This window comes from Antedon bifida, chromosome 10, assembly GCF_963402885.1.
Source record: "Antedon bifida chromosome 10, ecAntBifi1.1, whole genome shotgun sequence".
In the NCBI taxonomy this organism is placed as follows: domain Eukaryota; kingdom Metazoa; phylum Echinodermata; class Crinoidea; order Comatulida; family Antedonidae; genus Antedon; species Antedon bifida.
Genome location: NC_136235.1, coordinates 2581460 through 2604750, shown reverse-complemented (window position 1 = coordinate 2604750; position 23291 = coordinate 2581460). Strand labels below are relative to the sequence as shown.

General features: G+C 32.0%; 2 protein-coding genes and 1 long non-coding RNA gene across 3 annotated transcripts in view; 2 read left to right on the top strand and 1 right to left on the bottom strand.

Annotated features, from left to right (window-relative positions):
• LOC144854837 (uncharacterized) overlaps positions 1-23291 on the bottom strand; it is a 145668-nt gene that overhangs the window by 16507 nt on the left and 105870 nt on the right. The gene's annotated exons all lie outside the window — the stretch shown is intronic.
• Positions 1683-17490, top strand: LOC144853659 (lethal(3)malignant brain tumor-like protein 4). The gene is made up of 18 exons (XM_078711411.1): positions 1683-1789; positions 4367-5156; positions 5974-6128; positions 7632-7749; positions 8295-8430; positions 8956-9140; positions 10098-10177; positions 10287-10521; positions 11072-11163; positions 11510-11744; positions 12080-12165; positions 12413-12663; positions 12856-12927; positions 13362-13496; positions 13699-13872; positions 14393-14439; positions 14802-15028; positions 15475-17490. Exons 2-18 carry the CDS (start codon positions 4376-4378, stop codon positions 15601-15603), a joined length of 3138 nt encoding a protein of 1045 aa, XP_078567537.1. The 5' UTR covers positions 1683-1789; positions 4367-4375; the 3' UTR covers positions 15604-17490.
• LOC144854397 (uncharacterized) lies at positions 18512-21407 on the top strand. The gene is made up of 6 exons (XM_078712344.1): positions 18512-18592; positions 18766-18909; positions 19072-19263; positions 19875-19937; positions 20191-20259; positions 20507-21407. Exons 1-6 carry the CDS (start codon positions 18550-18552, stop codon positions 20569-20571), a joined length of 576 nt encoding a protein of 191 aa, XP_078568470.1. The 5' UTR covers positions 18512-18549; the 3' UTR covers positions 20572-21407.

Below are 23291 nucleotides of genomic sequence, written 5' to 3'. Positions count from 1 at the left end.
ATCAATTTAACTATTTTTTTGCTTTACATTACAGTTTTTTCAGATAAATAATTGTAAAATGGCATTAAAAAAAAATGTGTTCAATTATTTTTTCAGGGCATTAAATATCTTAAGAAAATAAAGTCAACCAGAAGCACATCTGTCTGTCAATAGGTTTTTGATTAAATTTAACCATTTATTTTGTCCCATATTTAGTTTAAAATCATTATTTTTGTCAATTTTTTTTTTGCGGAAATGAATAACTTGATTAGTGTCTATTCAAAATTTATTTTTACATCTTTTTGAGGGACAATACATTCAAGAAAAAGAAAAGATTCAAGAAATTGTATTGGTCCGTAATGCCCCAACAATTCTGGTGATCCGTCATATAACATGGCAACAACATGCTTTCGATTATATTTATAAATGTTTAATTCATTTATGGCCTATGACCGAACACTCTCAAAATCATTTAATTAATTTTTATCAAATTTTATAGAGTATAATCTGATATTGATACTGATATATTTGTATATAACAACAAGTGCCTACACTCATTTTGTTAGTCTGATCATGATGCATTCTTATTCATCATAATTAAGCATCATTCGACAACACACAAGCATGTTTTATTATATAGATCTATATAAAAAGTAACAGTATATAAGTCACACTTAAAAATATAATATACATATATCAACAACTATATTGGGTCACTAAAGTATGCATGGGGTTAGGGAGAACAAATAATATGACCTAAATTCTAGACCAGGTCAAATTTGACGTTAAATTTATGGATTCAACCACATCGCCCCGGAAGTTATTTCTGAATCTTTAGGCCTAATATTACTAAAACATATATACTTAAAATATCATTTTACATATAAACTACTGTTGTTTTACGAATTGGCTTTCGTAAAATAAAATTGTGTGAACAATAAGATGTTTTCATAATAGACGTGGTTCTGAGCTTGATGATGTGCTATGTTTTTTTTTTGCATTAAGCCATCTCTCCAAGCGTATGTACATATTTTTGTATAATAGATTAATTTGGCACGATTGTTTTAATGTGTAAAATAATTTTCATATATTTGCATAACAACTCCGAAAGATAAGTAGGGTTAAAACGTCCGGCGGTCGTATGGTAAATACATCATTATTAAGAATTTTATAAGGGCCCCTATTTTCAATTTTTGCATTTTAATAGTTCCGAAATTGTAAAATTAAATTGCAAAAAATGTGATCAAGACAAAATGTATATAAGGATATTAATATATGAAAGTCACTATTGTTTTATATGTTTTTATAAAATTGTATAAAGAAAACCCCTTAGCGTTCCTTAGATTTGAAAAAATAAAAGAAATCGCCATGATTTTTAACTTCCCTATGTCCTTATCGTGTTCAACTCATTGGGTGTTGTATGAATTATGCATGGACTGTATCGGTCAGATAGATCAGTAATTATGCACAATATCTCGGTTTTGCTAAAAGATAAATATTACACAAATAGGATCTTTGGTATAGAAAATATTACAATGCAATTAGATTTAAATAATGGAACTTCTGTTATTGTTTTAAATAAGTAAATACCATATAAACTAAACATGATCAGGGGTTACCGACAAATGATAGAATAGCTACTAGGGTGCGTTTTTGGTTGATTTGTTATGCAAATACTAGTGATGGCGTGCTCCATACTGGTAACTGTTCATGGCGCAGGCCTACGATTTGTGTAGGTAGAAAAGTTGAACATTATCGCGATTTTCTGGAGAAAAAAAACATTTTTAGGGAACGAACTTATAGGCAGTCGGTAGGAAATAATTTGTTCTTCACTTTTATATGTTTAGATTTTACTGTGAATTCGATTTTAATCGATTATTTTTGTGAAATATTTTTGCTACCTTCTTTCGAAACACGTTTTATATGGTCTGCGATGCGAATCGTATGCTCATAAATATCCCATTGACTCGCCATCATTGCAGTGGAGTAAATTACTAACTTTTGAATTGGGCCATTTAAAACTAATTTTCATAACTCAATATACTACATGTAAGAGTTAGGTTGTTTTAAGTGTAGTTTTAGGACCTGTCTGGACAACTTTTTTTATAATTAATTTGGATTTTACAATCGGAAAAAAGCCTAGGCTAAATCGATATCTCGTACTTGTGCGAGTATTTACGCTCGAGTATCGCCATATCGTTTTCCCACGCGAACCAATGCTGCAAGCGGAAGTTCAGAATGGTGTTAGTTAAAAATCGCTTGGAAAACTCTTAAAATTTAAAATTTTATAATAATGAATTTGCCTGTTACATTCTTAAATAACAGTTCGTGTATTAGGCTTATTTTATTTGTTTACTTTTGAGTTTTATTGCCTGAAAATAATACTTTCTAGTGCCTCTCCATGCACAAACATTGTGAGCGATGTTACTTTGCTCGTCACTGTTACGTTATGTGCGAGCGAATTTGGTTGGTGACCATTTTTCCCCGTTGTATTAAAACGTAAAAAAGTATTTAAAAATAACTAATATCGATTTAAATGTTATATGATATTGTTCATCAATGATTTTAATTTTAGTTTGTAGAAATTTTGGAGAATATTAAAGTAAAGTTCAAGGATTTGACTCGCTTGTTTTATATAGTAAGTAAAAAACTCGTGATGATCAAGTGACCCAAGTGTCCGAACGCACATACAAAATTGGCTTTCCAATTTCAGAAAAACAAGTTCAGCGGTTTTATTTTTCGTGTTGGTTTCATTTTTTCAATTTGATGATTTAAATAAGTTTAGTATTTTTTGATATTTATGTAACAGTATTATAATAATTGTTTGATAAATGCAATTCAAGTACATAGTTGGTTTATTTGTTAAATTTTGTTTTCTCATGAATTCATCATCAATGTCAAAACTCATTGAACAGAAGAAAAAAGATGATCCCTTCAAATGTTTGCAAACGTGTGGCTAATTTGCATATCAGATTGGCTTATGGGAAAGCTCACTGAAGCAAATCGAACATCACAAAATGGGAAAGTCTATAATTATAAATAAACCAAGTGTTTTATAATATTCTATGCACATCAACCAAAGTAAATTCAGGTCTTTAATAAAATGAAGATGCAATTCTGTTTAATTTAACAGTTTATTATAAATTAATGAAAATCAAAGAAGCATATTAATAAGATTATTAAAATACCATTAGTTGTACTGTAAGTGCATGTGTTTAATTGCCCTACAGTAGATCATTATCAAGAGCTTTATTTTTTTTCCTGCAATAAAGTATAGACAGACTTATGATAAGTTATGGGCCTAGACATGCCTACTATGCTTATGAATATTAATTTAAAAATCTAATCTAAAAAACCCTAAAAAAGTGGTCCCAGTAAACACCATACAACGTACACTATACACATAACTATAGTACCACACTACTCTTGCTAGGGCGCTGAATGCACTTTACTCTAGTATGCTAGAGGGGAATATTTAGCGTTCAGTTAATTTAGATAGTCCTGCGATGGGTTGAGTACTAAATCAACTGGGCTTCATGTACTATTACGTGTATCTCTGTGTCATGGTGGTGGTTTTTAGTCACAAAAAAAATTCTTATTATTTGTTAGATAGTAGTAAATAGAATATTAGTGTATTGAATTATTACATATTCTATTGATACAGTCCAAAATTATTTACATGATTCAAACACCAAAATCAGTAAAGTTATATTCTGGGAAATGACGTTGGTTTAACTTGTTTTCACAAAACACAGTGCAAACATAATGCATTTATGACTAAAGTGCATACAGCAATTTACTCATTGGGTTGCAACAAAAAATGAATGTTAAAAATTAAAACCAATTTTTTATTATGTATAATAGCTTCACTTTGATCAGACAAAATTGCTGAAAAAAGTACTGTGTCCATTAAGTGAGCTTAAGTTCAGTTAGACGGTAGAACACACTTTAAGTACTTTGCTTCAATGTGTGTTGTCTTGTCCATATGGTTCGTTCTTCAATCATTTCTGCCAATATAAGAAAGATACTAATTTCAATTTATTATTCAACTTATAAATAACATTAACAGCATAAAAAAACAAATCATAAAATTGGATTTAAATTTTAATTGTTCTAGCATTTTACCTGCATGTTTTTAGCACATTTTAAAGGTACCGGTACAGATGTTTAAACATATTTGCATCTCTCAGTTTGTCTTTTATTTTTTAATTTCCATATAACTTGTAGTCTACTCATGCCTGGTTACAATTTGGTGCATTACATAATAAGTGATTAATTTCCAAATTATGCTCATGTGAAAAGAATTAGTACTGATTAATTGAGTATCATTCTAAATAATGCATGTTTTTTTCTTATATTTTTTTAAAACATGCGTCCTGTACTGTAGATTGTAAACATGGCTGAGACAAACACTGAACGGGTAGTAATTTCACAAGATGAACCTCCTTTGAAAAAATTAAAAACTATCAATGGAGAAATTGGGAACAACAATGACGAAATTGGCAACGGAAAGTTGGAAAACAAGCCCAAAGAAGTGCTGAATGGAACCAATTGTAATGGAAGTAGTGAGGAGAAAATGAAGTTGGTGAAAGATGACGATATGGTTACTGATGACAAAGAGAAGACTGAAAAAGCTACACCAAAAGAAGAGAGATCGAATGAAGACAAAGAGACAACAGAAACCAAACCATCAATGGAACTGGACACACCAACAAATGATGAAATTAAAACAGTGCAAAATGAAGAGAAACAGAGTATTATCGCTGAAGCCTCCAAGGAAGCAGAAGACGTAGGCGACGAACAAGGAAATGAAATTCTACGTGCTAGTGATGAAGATCTAGATTCATCCCCAACAGAACAGAGAACAGAACAGCTTACAAAACAGAGTAGAGAACAGAGTAGGCCTACAGAACAGATTACAGAACAGAGTAGGCCTACAGAACAGATTACAGAACAGAGTAGGCCTACAGAACAGATTACAGAACAGAGTAGGCCTACAGAACAGAGTACAGAACAGAGTAGGCCTACAGAACAGATTACAGAACAGAGTAGGCCTACAGAACAGATTACAGAACAGAGTAGGCCTACAGAACAGATTACAGAACAGAGTAGGCCTACAGAACAGATTACAGAACAGAGTAGGACTACAGAACAGAGTAGTGAACCACTTGTTGAAGGTATAATAGATTTAGAATTCTATCTAATTCATACATCCTCATGGATATGCAAAATAAATAGTTCGAAATAATAAATCCCCCTTCCCATCTTCAATTTTATTTTTGATTTAAGCCTGCAGAAGCACCCCTGTCACCAACAGTGGAAGTGATGGTATAAATTGGTTTGGCCTACTTTCGTGGTTCATTAATATGTTTTTTAGGGTGGCTAAATTCCCTTTTGTAGGTTAAACAAAACAGACCGATCCTAGCTACAGACTTGAGCGTGCTAGTATTATGGACTTTGATTACTGCAGTAATTACTGTATAGTATTTGCTGGTATTAATTATCAATGTAACGGTACCTACACATTTATTTAAAAAAATACAAACAAATTGTTAAAATATGAGGATATTTACAGTAAACCAGGAAAATTGTATTATTTTTATTTTCTGATCATATGTTTATACTATACTGATATTATAGATTTATAAAGCGCTTTTTAAAAAAAAAGACCAAAGAGCAGTATACAAAGACAAATAGATATAAATGTTTATATTTTAAATACCATAATAAAAAATAACTTAACTTTGTCAAGTCAAAATATAAAAATAAACATAAACAAATATTTTTACTTCTAAAGATTAAGAAGTCTTTTTCCATAAGATAGAAATAATTAGTTTTGAAAACATAGCATCATTTTTTTCTTCAGCAAAATAATAAATAATGCCAATCCTTTATATTCATGTCTGCATGACATTGAACATTTTGTATTATAATATAGAAAAAAATATAGGTTGATAAATTATGTACTGTTAAAGTATTGTTTACACGTCATAGCTTTGCCATTTGAACAACCAAGCACCTATAAAGAAGCTGCTGAAGGACCCTCTTCTACCCCTGTAGAAACTGAAGACCAAAAGGTTGATGGCGGCGATGTACCAGAAATGGACTGGAAGGATGGAGTTGCCTCTTTGGAAGGAAGTTCCCTAAAGGTAAATGGAATCACTCAATTAACATAATTTTTCATATCAAATCACTCATTATAGACTATTCCATTGTTTAGATATGGGTTGTTTTTATGTCTTATTAACATACACTTGACAAATTTTAACTACTGTATTCCAATAGTTGGTTAAAATCTTATTTATTTTATTAATTAATTTAGGTTAATAAATAAATGTTAAAAAATAATTATTATAATTTTGTTTAAATTGATTTTATACGTTAAAAGGGAAGTTTTTATTTCATAATCTTTGTATGGTTATTAAGTCAGTGTCTGTAGCTGTACTCATTTCCTGGCGTTGGGCCTACCTCGCAGGATGTGTACAAAACAACAAAGAATGGAGTTTCTAATATTTCAAACTTTCCCTCTTTTCAGGTATGGAATATAATTGTACTAATCCAAACTGCATTATTAATTTATAATAAATATTACTAATCTTTTATTGCATGAGGGATATGTTTACAAACATTGTTTTTTTTACATGTGTGTATTCATTTACAATATTATAATAATGCCCACTGTTATAATAATATAAAGTTTTAGATTTAAAACAACATTTTATTAGTGTAATCTTTGAGATTAAAACAATGGTTGCTGTCACTGTATTTTTTGTGTGATTCAGTAATTTCTTTTAACTTTAGAAAACAAACCTTGGCTTAGGCCTACTTAAACATATTTAAAAATTGTATGCAATATAAGTTTGTTAGAATTAAATTACCAAGTAAACATTTACTTAATATTTATTTGAGGAAATATTGTAAGTTGTAATGGTTAAATTAAAACAATAACGATTACCAGAAGATTCTATGGCAGATGGTTAAATAATAAAACATTTCAACATATTATATTATAACTTCAAGGGATGAAAGTACATTGCGAGTCCAATGTTGTGATGTGTGCGCCGTATCACGGTGAATCAATGTAATCATTTTCAGATAATGATGATAATTATAATGAGAATATACTGTTTTTATTTATTTTCATTCTATAAACATTCACAATAAACACCAAGCCCAATGTAATCCTTAACACATAAGAATTAGTTTCTATTGGGGTCCTAAATAGAAATACTTCATTTATATAGCGCCCTTTTCAGATCAATACACATGTTAAAAGCGCTTCAAATAATAAAGTTGAAACCAATATAAAAATCACTACAGATTCATAATGAACAGTATAATTCTATCTTTATTAATGTCTGCACTTAAGGTTTTGCAGTATTCGAAGAGCTTCATGTAATTAATGAAGTAATATTAGATGTTTTATTTAATTTCTCATCCATGAAAATTTGGTTTCAAACTCTTTTATTTCTTCATTCTATCTGGTTACCAATAAAAGTACAGAGAGAAGACATGTATTGATCACATATAATACTGTATAGTAGATACAACTATTTGATTTGAATATTAGTTGATTGCAAATTAAGGCATAAGGTACATATTAAATAATGTTTAAGGAATGCTATACACAATGATAACTTTGTATTTTGCAGTTTAAGATGAATGAGTTTGGAATGATAGAATTAATAAATGATGATGATGAATCAGTAGATACCAGTAATCAGTTCAACTCTAGTCTACCAGGTACAAGCCAAACAAGTAAACCTAAAGGTAATGGTAGCTTTACAACCAAATAAATAGAAAGGGTTTGGTAGCCTGTCTGGGTAGTTGGGTAGCCTGCATCCTTTGCTTATGCAACTAAATAGATATGTAACAGTAGAGAGGATTTTATTCAGTAGCTTGTCTGGGTGGTTAGGTAGCCTGTCTTCATCCCTTGCTTTGCAACTAAATAGATATGTAACAGTAAAGGGGACGTAATTTGGTAGCCTGTCTTTATCCCTTGCTTTGCAACTAAATAGATACTATACAGTAGAGAGGATATTATTTAGTAGTCTGTCTGGGTAGTTAGGTAGTCTGTCTGTATTGGTTGCATTGCAACCATAATAGAATAGGTCTACAGTAGAGGGGATGTAAGTTGGTAGTCTGACCAAGTAAGTAGTTACTGTAGGTACTGATAATAATAGAGATTTTAAATGCTAGACCATAAACAATTTGATTGATTATTGTTTGCTATTCTTTTTACTAACTTAAGTGTAGTTAGGAACCATATAACTGTACGTACCATCATTTAATTTGATTAATATTTATTTTTGTAGTAAAAGTTGAAAAATTAGACAATATTATGTCGGACGTATTAGTGTGTGAACAATGTGGAAAAACAGGAAAGTTACATGAATTCTGCCGCTCAGGTCGTTTTTGCAGTCAGTCATGCGTTGGAACTTATGCTAGCAAGTAAGTTGGTTATAAGACAATTTTGAACACAACTATTTGTGTTAAAACTTAGCATCATGGATATGTGAATGTTGGCATTTTGAAGCTCTGTCTACACTATCAAATTTTATGCGACAAAAAAATATGATGTGCCCATATATGGACATGATGATGTCATATCACTACCATATTTAAGCATATCACTGCCATATTTGGGCACATCACACTTTTTTTGTCAAACTAGTTTCATAGTGTAGAAAACACTAAAAACATTTCAATAAAAAGATATTGTTCATTATTATACAGACTTGGTAGAACATGTAAAACTATTACCGTAGACCGAGTATAGCCCCATGCTCGAGTATAATCCCACCCCTAATTAAGGCTAAATTGATTCGGACACTTTGAAGTATAATCCTATCAACCAGCTTTCGTCAAATTTCTAACCAAGCCCTGTTCTATAATTGGTAATTGTCAATAAGATAATGCTTAGTATAATATGTATAATATACAGTTAGTCTCTAAATGTTTTTGATTTAATTGCAGACAAGGTACAATGCGTAAAGGAACTGAAAAGAAACCAATATTCTTGGAAGCAAAGAAAAAAGATGGCCGCAAAAAGAAGCTAAAGTTGAATGCGAATGATAAATCCAAAGTTCACGGTGATTTAAAGATGAAATTACAAATGAAAGGTACAGATTGGGTAAAAGCAGCGGAGAAACCAAAAGCAGGTTACTACCAAAAATTGTTATCTACTGCGCTTTTTGTTTGTCGTTATATTAGTTTGTTGCTGTTGCAGATTTATGGTGAACTTTCCATTTTGCAATGACCTATGACCTAATTGTTTTGGTATATTGATATGAGATATTTCCCCTAAATACTAAATATTTCCCTTAAGTTGTATTCACATTCTATTCACATAGAAGAGAGAAGAATTTGTTTTAAGGGTAATTTTTTAAAGGGTTAGCGTGTCAATGGTGAATACCATTTGAGCTGGTGTCGAGAAAGCACCTCCAATTGTCCTGAATGTGCACAATGAATTAATAAGAAACACATTGTAATTAAGTCCTAGGTCATTGCAGGTCAAAATACCTACTATAGCTGTCAAAGAGCATGCTTTCTGTTCATACAAACTTTTTCATTAATATACATTTTACATGCAATTAACCATTTTTCCGAGTGTTCTCGCATGCAACTAACCATCTCTCACCTACCAGCTTTGTTCACCTTAGCCTTCCCTGTTCTCACATGCAATTACCCACCTCACTGCCTGCTTTGTTCATAGAGAATATGCTCTGTTTTTTTTACATTTCTTCATTTCATGAAAAAACCTGTTTTATGTCTGATATTTTGTTTGGTGGACTCAGATTTGTTACCATAGAGTTGAAAGTGCCATTTCCAGTTGCCTTGTTCAGTGTGTCATCTTAAAACTCTGCACTATCAAATTAGTTTAACAAAAAGGAGTTATGTGCCCAAATATGGTGGTGATATACCCAAATATGGTAGTGATATGATATCATCATGTCCACATATTTTTGTCACATAAAGTTTGATAGTGTAGACAAGGCTTAACCATGATTTTGATTGTGTACTAATGTATATTGTATGTTATTTGTTGTTTTTCTTTGATTCATGAAGATGATGTGTCAATGATTGTCATCATTAAATCTATGTTATTTACTTTGTAGGAAAAAAGAAAGGGTTTATCTGGTCACATTATTTAGAGCAGGAGAAATCAAGAGCAGCTCCAGCTAGGTTGTTCAAAGATGTAAGGCCGCTTTTCACTATTTTAATATTGACATTATTAAATAACATATGCGTTCATACTGAATTGAAAATTGATAGAAATTGACCATAGATGATTTTCTTTCCAACAGCCATTTCCCACGGTAAAGAATAATTTCCGTGTTGGAATGAAATTAGAAGGAATTGATCCTAAGCATCCATCCATGTTCTGTGTTCTGTCCATCAGTGAGGTCAGAGGTTATAGGTTAAGGCTTCATTTTGATGGCTATTCTGAATGTTATGATTTTTGGGTGAATGCAGATTCACCAGACATACAATCAGCTGGAACATGTGAGAATTCAGGCCATAAATTACACCCACCAAAAGGTATGTTGTTATTTTTATACAGTCAAAATCAACTAGGAAAACTATCAACAATAAAATAATACCAGGCTATTCTTAAGATAATGAATGGTTTCAGAATACTGTACCGACTTGGCTATTGAATTGAACTTATTTCTTATGAATTTCCTATCATTAAAGTATTACATACACAGCATTGGGTAGTGTGAGTGTTCTCTGTAGTTTCTTAGTAGGAATGGCATGGTTAACAGTGGCGTAACAGCTATGAGTGCTCACTGGCTAAACCCAGGGGCCCCGGAGTGTATAGGGGCCCCTAAGCAGTGCCCAGTGCCCATTAAAATATGTCGAAAAAAGCTAAAATCGCCTGAGACCTCCAGCGTTGGAGGGTCACTTGGGGTTCCTAAACTAGGGGCATCAGGCCTCTACATTACGCCACTGACGGTTAACATGGTTTAAGAACTTAGCTGAGAACACTGCTTTAAGTACAGGACATGATACAGCTGTATTGAAATGCAAGGATAATTCTGGACCCTTCCTGGAACACTCTCCAGCTCATCTCATGTTTTATTTCTAGGATTTTCTCAAGACAGTTTTGTGTGGAACCAGTACCTAAGAATGAGTAAGGCTACAGCTCCACCAAAAACTTATTTTAAGACATGTGAATCGGTGAGTTCTATACTATAGTGATTTTAGTAGAATTACGAGGTTGTTTGTGGCCTTAATAGTGTCCAAATCACAAATATGCAATTGGAGAAGGAGCATGTCTTCATATTCATGATGACATCATTAATAGGGAGCTTTCATTAGACAGAATTGGCCCTTCTAGAGGTCAATCCTTTTAATGAAATATCTGTCATTTCTTCTGAAGAGTTTTGATGATTTTTGTTTTGTTTTTTTCAAAAAAAGAATTACTAATTCAAAACCAGATAAACATTTGTAATCATAATGAGAGCTAGCGATTTGCGATTACCAAAGGTGTAGATATTTTTATTTATTATTTTCATTGCTGCAGGAAAACCCATTGCATAGTAATGGATTTAAAAAAGGAATGAAATTAGAAGCGGTGGATAGAAAAAATCCGTCATTAATATGCGTTGCGAGTGTCACCGATGTCATGAACAATCGTTTCCTAATTCATTTTGATGCGTGGGAAGATTCTTACGACTACTGGTGTGACGCCACATCTCCGTACATTCATCCGGTTGGCTGGTGTCAGGAAAACAGCAAGATTTTATCCCCTCCAAACGGTATGTTTATTTCTTCTTTATAATAGGTGCCTCTTTAGATACAGATTCCTTTTATTATCCAATATAATGGAAATTACAGTGCTCATATCTTGACTTGCCTTAAAAAAATATAAAGGAAAAAAAGAACTTTCTAAAAAATCTTTTGTTATAATGTCGTATCCCAGCTGGCTAGGACGAGTACTTGTAACGGTCCGTCTGAGAATTATACCTCATCCTCAGGACGGTTCTACCAGATGGACCAGTCCAGCACACAGGGAGACAATCCCCTACTTCGCTTTTTTATTAAAAAGTGATACTGGGGCTAGGAGTAATACTTCATGTTCTTATATTTATAGATTACCCAGATGTTGCTAACTTCACATGGGCAGATTATCTGCAGAGAAAGAAGGCCCTTGCTGTACCTGCAAGAGCCTTTAAACCTGTACGTATTATGGACTTTTTTGTTTTGTTTTTAGTCGCATGCAACGTGACTCTATAGCTCACTATGGCGGTCGGTAAACACTGACTCAAATTTGCGCATGTGACTGCAGCCATGTATATGGCCTTGTTATCAACAAAGCTTATAAAAAACTTCTAATCTCTTTCATATAGTTCTTTAGCATTAGAACATTTTTACATAATAGATATTTCTTTGCTTCTGTTCAAATTTGTTGATTTTTTTTTTATAGAGATCACCACTTGGCTTTCAAATTGGAATGAAGTTAGAAGTTGTTGACAAACGCAATCCCAGTCTGATTCGAGCAGCAACCATTGAAGAGACCGAAAACCACCGTGTCAAAGTTCACTTTGATGGTTGGTCTGAAATCTATGACTACTGGGTTGACGATGATAGTCCTGACATCCATCCTGCTGGTTGGTGTACAAAGACTGGTCATCCACTTCAGCCTCCGATATGTCCAGTTGACCTCATGGATAAAGAGTAAGTGACCAGTTTTTATAGTTAAAGATGTGTTCTTTCTACTCTCTAATAAAAATAAACCCAGACCTCTAGGGTGTTGTTCTTGACCAGTAATACTTTCAAATTCATGATTTGCAGAAGCTATTTATTAATATATTTTATAATATATATATATATATATATATATATAATTTCATTATTTGTCATTTATAGAATTGGCTGCCCTACTCCTGGCTGCAATGGTATAGGTCATATCAAAGGTGCTAAATATACAGGTCACCACAGGTAGGTATCTGAGTTCATATATCCACTATGTAGATGAAGTCACAACAAACATTGCTGTATGATGCAATAAGCTATGACAAATACCCTTGTTTAATTAATATCATTATAAATGTGTTGCTTTAATGCTGGTTTGGACTTTTTTAACAAATTTGAATTATACCAGTGTGTGTTGTTATAGAAAATATGTTTTTTTTTTTCTGTAGAATATTTGTAGCTTATTTGAGTATAAAAAAGTGTTTACAATATTTGTCACCATACTTTTTAATGTCTGGTGATTTAAAATCATTATTTATTGTTGTGCCATGTATTGTTTTATTGTGCAGTTAAATGTTAGATATGTTTTATGTCATGAAATATTCTTTTATCTGTATTGGGCCCATGGTTCCAATTCAGGAAGTTTTCAATATTTAATAAATACGTATTTATATTTCTAGTGCGTTTGGGTGCCCATATTCAACATTAAATATGAACAAAGAGGGCATTATTCAAGACCGTATTGCACTTTCTGGAACAAAGGTGATACCAGTAGAATTAACCAAGAAAGCCATACTGGGCTCACCTGAATTTAAGTTAGTATAAGCTTTTTTTATCCCATACTTCTGCATACATTTGTATCACTTTTTGTGTAGATAAATTGTGTAGAATTATAATTGGTTTTGTCTGTAAGTTAAATCATATAGTATTTTTCAAATCCATAGCTATTTAATGTGAATTTTTCAAGCAGTAAAAACTTTTGTTTGTAATTATATTAAATCTTTTTATTTTTGTTAGGTGTCCAACATCTGGCTGTGAAGGGTATGGACATGTGACTGGCAAGTATTCCTACCATCACAAGCTATCAGGCTGCCCTCTATCTCTAAACAACGTTACCAAGGTTAAAAGCCCAAGTCCACCGCAGAGAGGGCGTCCTCCCCTAGCAAAGAACATAGCACGTGGTAGAAAAAAGTAAGTTTTTTTTTCTGATTAACAAATTAGTTATGTATAGTAATAACTTGAGATGAGTGGCTAAGCGGTAAAGACAGGGCCACTACAAACCACACAACCACACACCACATTCTGGTGGTAGAAAAAGTCTTCATGTTTAAGGACTTATAAAATGGAGGTCCAGTGCACATATCTGATTTAAAAAAAAGTAGGTGGTATTTCGTGTTCTCGTCCATATATGCTCTTGTTAATGACCCTGTCAAGGCTCACAACCCTACTGAATGTCCAAATGGGATGAAAGATAATTAACTAATAACTCATTAATTAATGTCTTTAATTCAACCGTTTTAATTGTCAAACTGTCAGAGTAAATCTGAGGTTGAGATACCAAATGTGCAAAGATACGAAAATATGCGAGAGTGAAGGGAGTCTCCAAACAATGATACAAACCAGGTCTCTCATATGACTATGTGGGTGCCCTACCATTAGACCACTGAGGCGTTTTACACATTATTATTAAATGTATATTGTTTTATTTCAGAGTTAAAAAGTCTTTGGAAGGCAAGTTAGGAGAAAGGGCTGAGCAAGGTAACAATGTATTTCAATTTCAAAAAATGTTCATACTAGAAATAAATTTGTTTTTCATTGTTGCTGGTATAGGGTTAGGATTCTTAAATTTTTTTCTGTAGTGGCGCTGTTAGTGGTTGACGTGCCTAACTTCCAATGCTAAGGTCCAGGATTCAATCCTTATATCCTTATCCTCATTTATAGATTATCCATCCTGTAATTGACAAGTTTCTTACTATTGAATGCATATGAAATAAATAAAATAGCTTGTGTTTGAAATTTGTATCAAGAATCTTCAGGAAAAGACTTCTCTTTATATTTTAAATTGAACGATACTTTTCCATATATAATGGAGTATAAAAGCTCTTTTTGATGTTTTTCAGATGGTAGCAATCTACACAATCAACTTCACCAGTCGGTGTTCATGTCTGCAATGTCGCCCCACCCAGTCAAAGATTTACCACTCTGTTGGCAACAACATACCAAACTGTTACCGGGCGTGTCAGAAATCCCAACGAGCATTGTAACCAAGTGGAACCAGTCTGATGTTTCTGAATTTGTTAGCAGGCTGCCTGGCTGCAATGAACATGCTAAGAAGTTTTCAGAAGAAGTAAGTAGTTATTGTCAGTATTGTCATATACGAATCAAATGTGTATGTTGTTTGATACCTGCCATCTCAGATCTCCCAAGTTTCCCTGATAATCTTTGGCGTTTCCCAATATTTTGATTCTTCCTGTTAAGGTACAGTTTCTCCCGATTTGTTAGTTTATGGAAACTAACACCCAACCTGGCCGTAATGTACAATTTTTTTACTTGGTCTCTACTACAAGACTTGTTAACTAAACTTGAAAATGAGTTCTCCAGCGCATTTCCACCTTTGCCACGCCTATTTTCAGATGCCGATGCACCCTCTAAAGATTGACGTATACTTTTTGTTGATATTTATATCGCCCTTTCTTTTTTTCTTTAATAAATATCTCGATATTCCCAAGTTAGTTTTTCATACAAACCAAATACAAGTTAATAAACAGTTGTTTTCACATTGTTTTTTTTAAGCAAATAGATGGTGAGGCTTTCCTGCTTTTAACTCAGGCAGATCTGGTAAAGATTATGAATATAAAACTAGGCCCAGCAGTGAAGATCTTTAATGCTATTCTCATCTTAAAAAGCCAGGAGGACCTATGATGTTGTTAAAATCAGCTGTACAGATTGTAAATGCTATTGAAGAGTCGGAGGAGACTATGACGTGAATGATAAAAACAGAAGAGAATGCGTTGATGTAAATGGAACAATCAAAAAAGGTCTAGCTGTAAAGATCAGTAAACACCGTTGTTCTTCATGTTTAACATGTATAAAATCGTAGGCCATTCTTCTTCTTTGGATAATAGACAAAATAACTTGCATCTTGCTAGGGACCTTTATCATCATCTTGAAGGACCCATACTGTACATCTTCTTGTCATGAACTTTGAAATGGCCAAACGTTTGATATCATTCCTGTAAAAGCAGAAAGAAAGTGGTACATTACTTTTGCAATTTGTTACATCTTGCCTTTATAAAAACAACGTGAACCTTAAACTGGGAATGTTTTACTATTTATTGATTTATTTAAATACAAATACAGTAGAATCCCTCCTTTGGGACACCATACTTGATTCAAAATGAATGAGAGGAAATGTATGTTTTATCATTGCAGCAACCCCTGTTCAGGAGACACCCCTATTAAGGGGACAATTTGTTGGGTCCCAAAGGTGTCCCCTTGATAGAGGTTCTTCTGTATATTGTATACTGCTTCAAACCAATTATCTATTGTCATGTATTGTTTTGTACTGCTGTATTGTACTTGATACTATTTTGGGTGATATTAGTGACTTTGCATTTGATAACAAACACCTTGCATACTCTGGTGCAAGTCAGTTAAAACGTTGATTCAATTTTGAGGGATAAACAAATCGTATTGGTCGATAAATGGATCATTTGCATAAAACAATGTAACATTTTGAGTATGTGCTCCAGCACCATATACTTACCCATTTCTCTCTTATTGCCAGATAAGTGATTCTTCAACAAGGTTACAATAAGTATATAATTTGAACCATTTTTTAAAGATTAAAAGTTTCTTGTTTATATTGAATGGTTAATAACTGTAAAACAATTATTTTATTCCAAAGGTAGTGTAGCGATTGTGTTATGAATAAGAATTATTTTATAAATATTATATATACATTCATGTCCGATTGTATTGATTATTATATGAAAGAGTTAAGATATATAAGTGTAGGCTATGTCGACTTGCAACTGAAGATATCTCAAACATTTTGTCAACATGTTGCATTCATTTGCTTGGAGCTATTCTGTCGTCGACAAGTTGTTACTTTCAGCTCAAATGTGCCGCGAATCTTGTTGCCTGCTTGAACTGCAAGTAATTTGACCAATCAAGACGCGATGGAACATCCGAACTGTTCCTTGTGATTGGTCAATTCACGTACGTTGCGCCTACGTTGCTTTGCATTCAAATGGAAACTAAGATTAAAAGAGAAATAGAAAATGATATGTTTGTATTATGCATGTATTGTTTATGATCAAATAATATATATACTATAAACTAACGTACATTTTATGAGGAAATTGTATGTAAATATTATATACATGTGTATTTGATAGGAGTGTGAGCTTGTTATTGTTGGTTTTATGAATGTATAAAAACGGTTGCATTAAGGCCAATTCCGACAGCGTCGTACGACGAGGCCCGACGAAACGTATTGACTCTTGACTCGCCGGTGCTGTCTGAGTTGAATCCCGACGAGACGAGTCGTCTTGAGATAGCGTCGGGCGTAGTTTTTAGGTCGTTGGGAGAACATTAAACATGTACGACGCTGTCTGAGTTTGCTTTTAGATATTTCTTTCAATTACGTTATCGTAATCTTTTTTTTTATGTTTGTTGGTATTAGCAAATACGTTCATAAACAAGAGTCCACACTCGTTCTAACATCGTCAATTTATTTGTGAAGTTGTTTTTTTCCAGGCAGCATACAGAATTTGAAATAAAATCACAATGATTGGTAGCCATACACACACATATATATTTAATTCATTTGTGTATATAATTTTTTTTAATCAAGTGTTTTGCTTTATTTACTCTTAAAACAAAAAAAGTATAATTATAAATAAATAATAATAAAACTATTTAATGACGGTTTAAAACAGTTGGTTTACATAGTAGTGATTTTCCTGTTTTCTTCAAAAGTGTGAACATTTGTCATCCTTTAATCGGAAAATTTTGAAACGTCTTTGTTTGGGTGTTTAAAAAAAATATCCTCGACTATTTTAAGCAAATACATTTAGTTTCATTCAACATTTATTTAGAAACAGTTCAAGAAATAAAAGAAGCATACATTTTCAATAACTTAAATGGTAAAAATAAATAAGAACTGTTTCAGGGATCAGAAAAAGAAGTAAAAATACAGAACATAATGATTGAATTGAAAAAGCACGTATTTTGGCTGAGAGTCACAGAGTTTTATTCATCAGCCCATTCAGAATTCACATTAAATTGAAATAAAGTTTCCCGAAACTGTATGATTGCGAAATAGAGATAATTTCACTATAACCTACTTTAGATCAAAATCTGCTGATTTATACGTGACATGTGGGAAGTGTCAATCACTGAAAGTATCGACCATAAAATGTGTTATGACGACTTTTTTTTTCATTTTCTATTTAATATTCTGCATAATTTATACAAACAACTTATACGGGTTACAAAAAACAAATAATGATGCAATGCGGCAACTAAATAGTTTCAACATAAAAAAAGAAGAAAAATAAGATTCGTCTGAAATGTTTATGCTACCGTCTTTAGAATTTATTTCTTGTATTATTCGTATACTAGCCAATTAAAATACTAGCAATTCTACTTTAAGTAACTATCACTAATGTCATTGTACGGTAAAAACAAATTATACCGTACATGATAGCGTGATAGAAACCGAAAATGTCCATAATTGATGAATTAATCGAAATAATGATCTCAACATATACGGTAATGATAAGGAAACAAAGTTAGTTTTTGGTGTTTCTTATACTGTACAACTTGGATTTTTAGCGTTGGAATTAGCTTCTACGATTCATTATGAATGCCTTATTCCTTCTTGTTATTCTTGCTACTGCATATGGTAAGATGTTTATACTTTTGTAACAAGTCCACTACTGTCATAGAAATATTCTCCTCGGTTGGTTTTTTTTTATCAACTTTCTAAATCATTTGAATTTTATTTCTTCCTAAGATAGATAAAACTGTTATTCAAAGGTAAGATTTTTAAAACAATACTATACATTCTTTAAATAGGTGAACGAGGTGATCTCCGTTTAACTAGTGGAAGTGAAAATCATGGAATCATACAAATTGCTGAAACTGATGCGTTTGGAAGTGCTTGCTTTGGAGACAATATATTTAGCGACACAGAAGCCCTGATTGCGTGTCGCCAATTGGGTAATGACACAAATATTGTTAAAGGTTTATATTACATTGTTAACGTTATCAGTAAAACGCGTTAGTTCAAAAGTACTTAGTTGCGAGTAATTTAGTAATACTTTCTACTCAATACTTTGTGAATATGTTTGTCGAACATTTGTTGTCCACCAAATATTGTAGATTTCCAATATGCCATCAATCACGTGGAAAGTTTCAATACTAAACCAACTCATCGAGTTGCTGTAGTACAAAACTTTACCTGTACAGAAGATAACGTTAAACTGATTGAGTGCATGCAAGTAGAGTTCGTTAATACTACCCAGGACCCAGGTTTCATTTGTAAGAGTGTTCAACTTACTTGCTCGAATACAGGTATGTACAAATGCCATTCTTCAGCATTAGTATAATCTTTAAAGACTTTATTTAACAAACGCTTTTGTTTCAGCGACACACATTTACAAGGCCATAAAAACAAAAAGAAAAGTATCAAAAATAACATTTAAATCTTAAAAATAAATTATACAATAACATTGATTATTATCATTATTACTCTTAGAAGGAGAATCATGCGTGTACATTGATTTAAAGTACAAAGAATAAAATGTCAAATAACAATCTACAAATAATTCTTATCGTAAAATAAAATCCAGATTTATAATACAAAAGTCTTAAAATATTATAACTTTATACACAAACAGTAGACCTACTTTATAATGGGTTTAATAAAAGTATGAGCCAAGTCTATTAAAATTGGAGTCTATTAAAATCTATACCAAAACTGTTAATATTAGATGATAGAAATTCAACTATCAATTAATAATACAACTTTTTTGGGTTAAAATCAGTTAATGTTAACAAAGCATATCAAAAAGATCTATAATTATATGTTATAATGATTATGTTCATTGCATTTTTTTATTTTTTATTTTATTAATTTTAGCAACATGTATCATTTTTCATGTATTATATTTGTTTAAGTTTAGCTCCTCCAACGACTAGGCCTACTAGATTAGCTCCTCCAACAACTACCAAATTTGCACCAAAATGTAAGTATAACGCACTTAAAGTGATATGAACGATATTACTAATTGTGTTTTTGAATTTCAAACTTCAGTTAGAAACTTAAACTATTTCTTTCTCCCTCTCCTCCCCTATATCAAATTCTATTTTATTTTTCAAAGTTATGCATTTTTAATGTACTAATTGAAGCAGGCCTGTCCCCAGTTTGTCCACTTTTGCAACAAGTAGGCATACAGAGCGCAATTTTACAATTTTAAATCAATTTATTTTAATTTCTAGCAACTTCAGTTGGCAATGGAATTAAAGGAAAAGTCGAACAACACAATGACTCATCAGCTGTTACACGCAGTAAGTTCTTTTATTGTTTAAAAAAAAGGTTTTTGCTTTAAAATAACAACGACGAGAAATCTCCACTGGTAAAATGTTACTTGAGACTCATTGAAATAAAAAGTGATCACAGTTTATGAATTACAGCATTTTTTGCAGACAAAACATTATTAATAAATCAATAATATTTAGAGATTTCCGGCACCCATAATAAGCAGGCAGAAAACTTTTAAAATGGGAATGCTTTTTCGAATGTTTCTCTCAACAGGTTCTATGGTGATAGTACTCTTAATGGTCATCGCTGCTGTTATTTTGAATAATCAGGACGATTAGAATTCGAATATTATCATTGACAAGTGGAGCTATGGGCCTAGCTTGGTGGTTAACGTGCTTGCCTCGCAATCCTAATGTCCATGATTCAATCATGATGTAATGTCAGGGTTGAAAACACGACTCTGAATCTTGAAATGAGACTAAAGCTGTGTCTACACTATCAAACTTTACGGACAACAAATGTGATGTGACCATTTATGGACATGATATTTCATATTTGGGCATATCACTACCATATTTGGGCACATCACACTAGTTTAGTGTAGACAGAGTTTAAGTTGATAAGCATGGCACATTATAGTTTTCGTTAATTTGCGAGTTTCTAGCTATTGGATGCGAAAGCAAGAAGATAATATCATAAGTGCCTATAGCACATTAAATAGTTTCAATATCACATTGTAAAATCTTGCGCAATTTACTAAAGAACAATACATAATTTCTACACTGGTCTTTGGTTAAGATTGTTAAAGTCCACCATAATTTAGTTTTGAAAACTAATTATTTAGAATATTCATTATTAATTTAAAATCACAATATTTACAAAGACAGCAGGATAATAGCAGTGCCTATAGCAAATGACATAGTTTTAATATCACATTGTATAACCACATTTGCGCAATTTACTAAGGAATGACATATAATTTCTACATTGGTCTTTGTTTATGATAGTTAAAGTCCACCATAATTAATTTTAAAAACTAATTATTTAGAATATTCACTATTTTAAAATCACAATATTTACAGAGACATTTAATAATGTTATATTATCTACCGTTAATTATTACTACTAGTAGTAGTAATAATGCTCATGAACATTTTAATTTCAAAATTGTATTTTAATTCACAATAACATAATAATAATAATAGAGAATTATAGATATATAATGCTGTTCAAAGAGCGTCAGTATAATTCGTTATTAAATTAATCAAAATACAATTGTTGTACATACTTGTTTATTATTCAAACTTACTTAATGATAAAAAAGAATCCATATTTTTATACAGTAATTATTGTAATATTAGCGTACATAGTAAAAGTAGGAGAGTGCGATTTTGTACCAGGATTCCTCGAATAAACTCGATTTCAGGGGTAATGTTGAGACTCAATAGATCTCGCCATATAATAGAGGAGATAATAGGTGATAAGATAAAAGAAACAATTATTTTATAAACATTTTTAAAAAAACCAATTTATTTTTCAAATTCATGACCTTCCAAAAATGTCTGGTTTTCAAGTGTGAAGTTACAATGGCAGATGTGGAATGTATAAAATTGGGCATAGTTACATTGGGCATAATCATTTGAATAATCTATTTTTAATACATATTTACACACATGACTGGCAAAATAATTACAATATAATAAAGAATGAACAATAATGTAACAATAGATGAAGATACTATAGTGTTTATAACCCCTATTTAAGGGGAACCATCATGACCCGACTATACGTCCTTATAAAAGGGGTGTCGTCTGAATAGAGTGTTACAACATAATTATGTTTCTCCTTGTTTTTTTTTAGGAGAAAGTGTCCCTTAATAGAGGTGTCACAAAAGGAGGGACTATACGGTATATATCGTATTTCAGAACATTTGCATATAGTATATATTATTATTTAGTTGATTTTAGTAATACTGGAGGGCCATAATAGGTTTAACATTAAATTGAATTGTAAAGCATTGTAGAGACGTTCTCACACGAAAGCGGCTCTGATTATTAGTTATCCGCTTGGTATACCAAGCGGATAACTCCTTGTTATTGTATGGGATCAATAGTTTTTTTCTGTATTATTCTTGGATCCTTCCTTCCTTTTTGTGAGTCACGTTTCTCTAAAATGTGTAAACATAACATTTCATAACTTTGACAACATATGGGCATTTACGTGAAGTTGTGCACCTCCTATTTTTGAATGACGTCATAGTTGCGCAACGTGACTTACGCGCAATTTTATGAATTTCAATGATTGATTATAGATTAAAAACCAAAAGTCATTTAGTATTGACACTTTGACAAAATTTAAGTCATATCAGGGGCAAACTTTCTACGGATTAAAAATGGCATGTTTCACAAGAAGTTACGCGCGCACGTGCATTTAAAATTTCAAAATGCGCAAAATTAATTTCTAATCAACTTTTTATGCGTTTCTTGTCATTTTGAGCATGTCAAAAATTCCCACGGGCGCGCAATTTTTTACGCACGCGGTGCGCACGTAGCGTTAAAAACATATTTTTTTCTCTTGAATTATATTTTTCAAGTCTTTCCTAGTAATTTTGAAAACAATTTAGACCTTTTCCAGTTTAAATAACGCCATACGAACACGTTGAATTAGACAATTCGTGCGCGTTTTTTATGAAAAAGCTTAAAAAATCGTCAAAATTATGTCTTTTTTTAAACAGTCATAGTTTCTAAAGTAAACCGTGAACCGTTTATTTTTATTACAAAATCTAGAAGTTGATGAGTTGTAGATATCGGATCATGCATCGATAAGGCTAAAAAAACATTGTGACGTCATCGTATGGCCACACGAATGTAAAATATAGGATTTTTGTCTCTTTCGTTATTGCTCATCACATTCAATGGAGCGCATCATGCTTATCTGTATTCCTTTTTCTCCTAAATTTATATATTGTGTAGGTCAATCAACTTTCTTTAGCATGAGATAAAAATATTTTAATTTTTATGACGTCATCATGCCTAAAAATTTTAATTACGTGGGTCAT

What these genes read in the sequence shown, in the direction of transcription:
- LOC144854397 (XM_078712344.1), top strand. Translation starts at nt 18,550, where the DNA reads ATGAATGCCTTATTCCTTCTTGTTATTCTTGCTACTGCATATG. An exon ending in TATTCTTGCTACTGCATATG is followed by an intron (nt 18,593 to 18,765) that starts GTAAGATGTTTA and finishes TTCTTTAAATAG; the next exon opens with GTGAACGAGGTGATCTCCGT. An exon ending in TACCAAATTTGCACCAAAAT is followed by an intron (nt 19,938 to 20,190) that starts GTAAGTATAACG and finishes TTTAATTTCTAG; the next exon opens with CAACTTCAGTTGGCAATGGA.
- LOC144853659 (XM_078711411.1), top strand. Translation starts at nt 4,376, where the DNA reads ATGGCTGAGACAAACACTGAACGGGTAGTAATTTCACAAGATGAACCT. An exon ending in CCAAACAAGTAAACCTAAAG is followed by an intron (nt 7,750 to 8,294) that starts GTAATGGTAGCT and finishes TTATTTTTGTAG; the next exon opens with TAAAAGTTGAAAAATTAGAC. An exon ending in GTTGACCTCATGGATAAAGA is followed by an intron (nt 12,664 to 12,855) that starts GTAAGTGACCAG and finishes TGTCATTTATAG; the next exon opens with AATTGGCTGCCCTACTCCTG.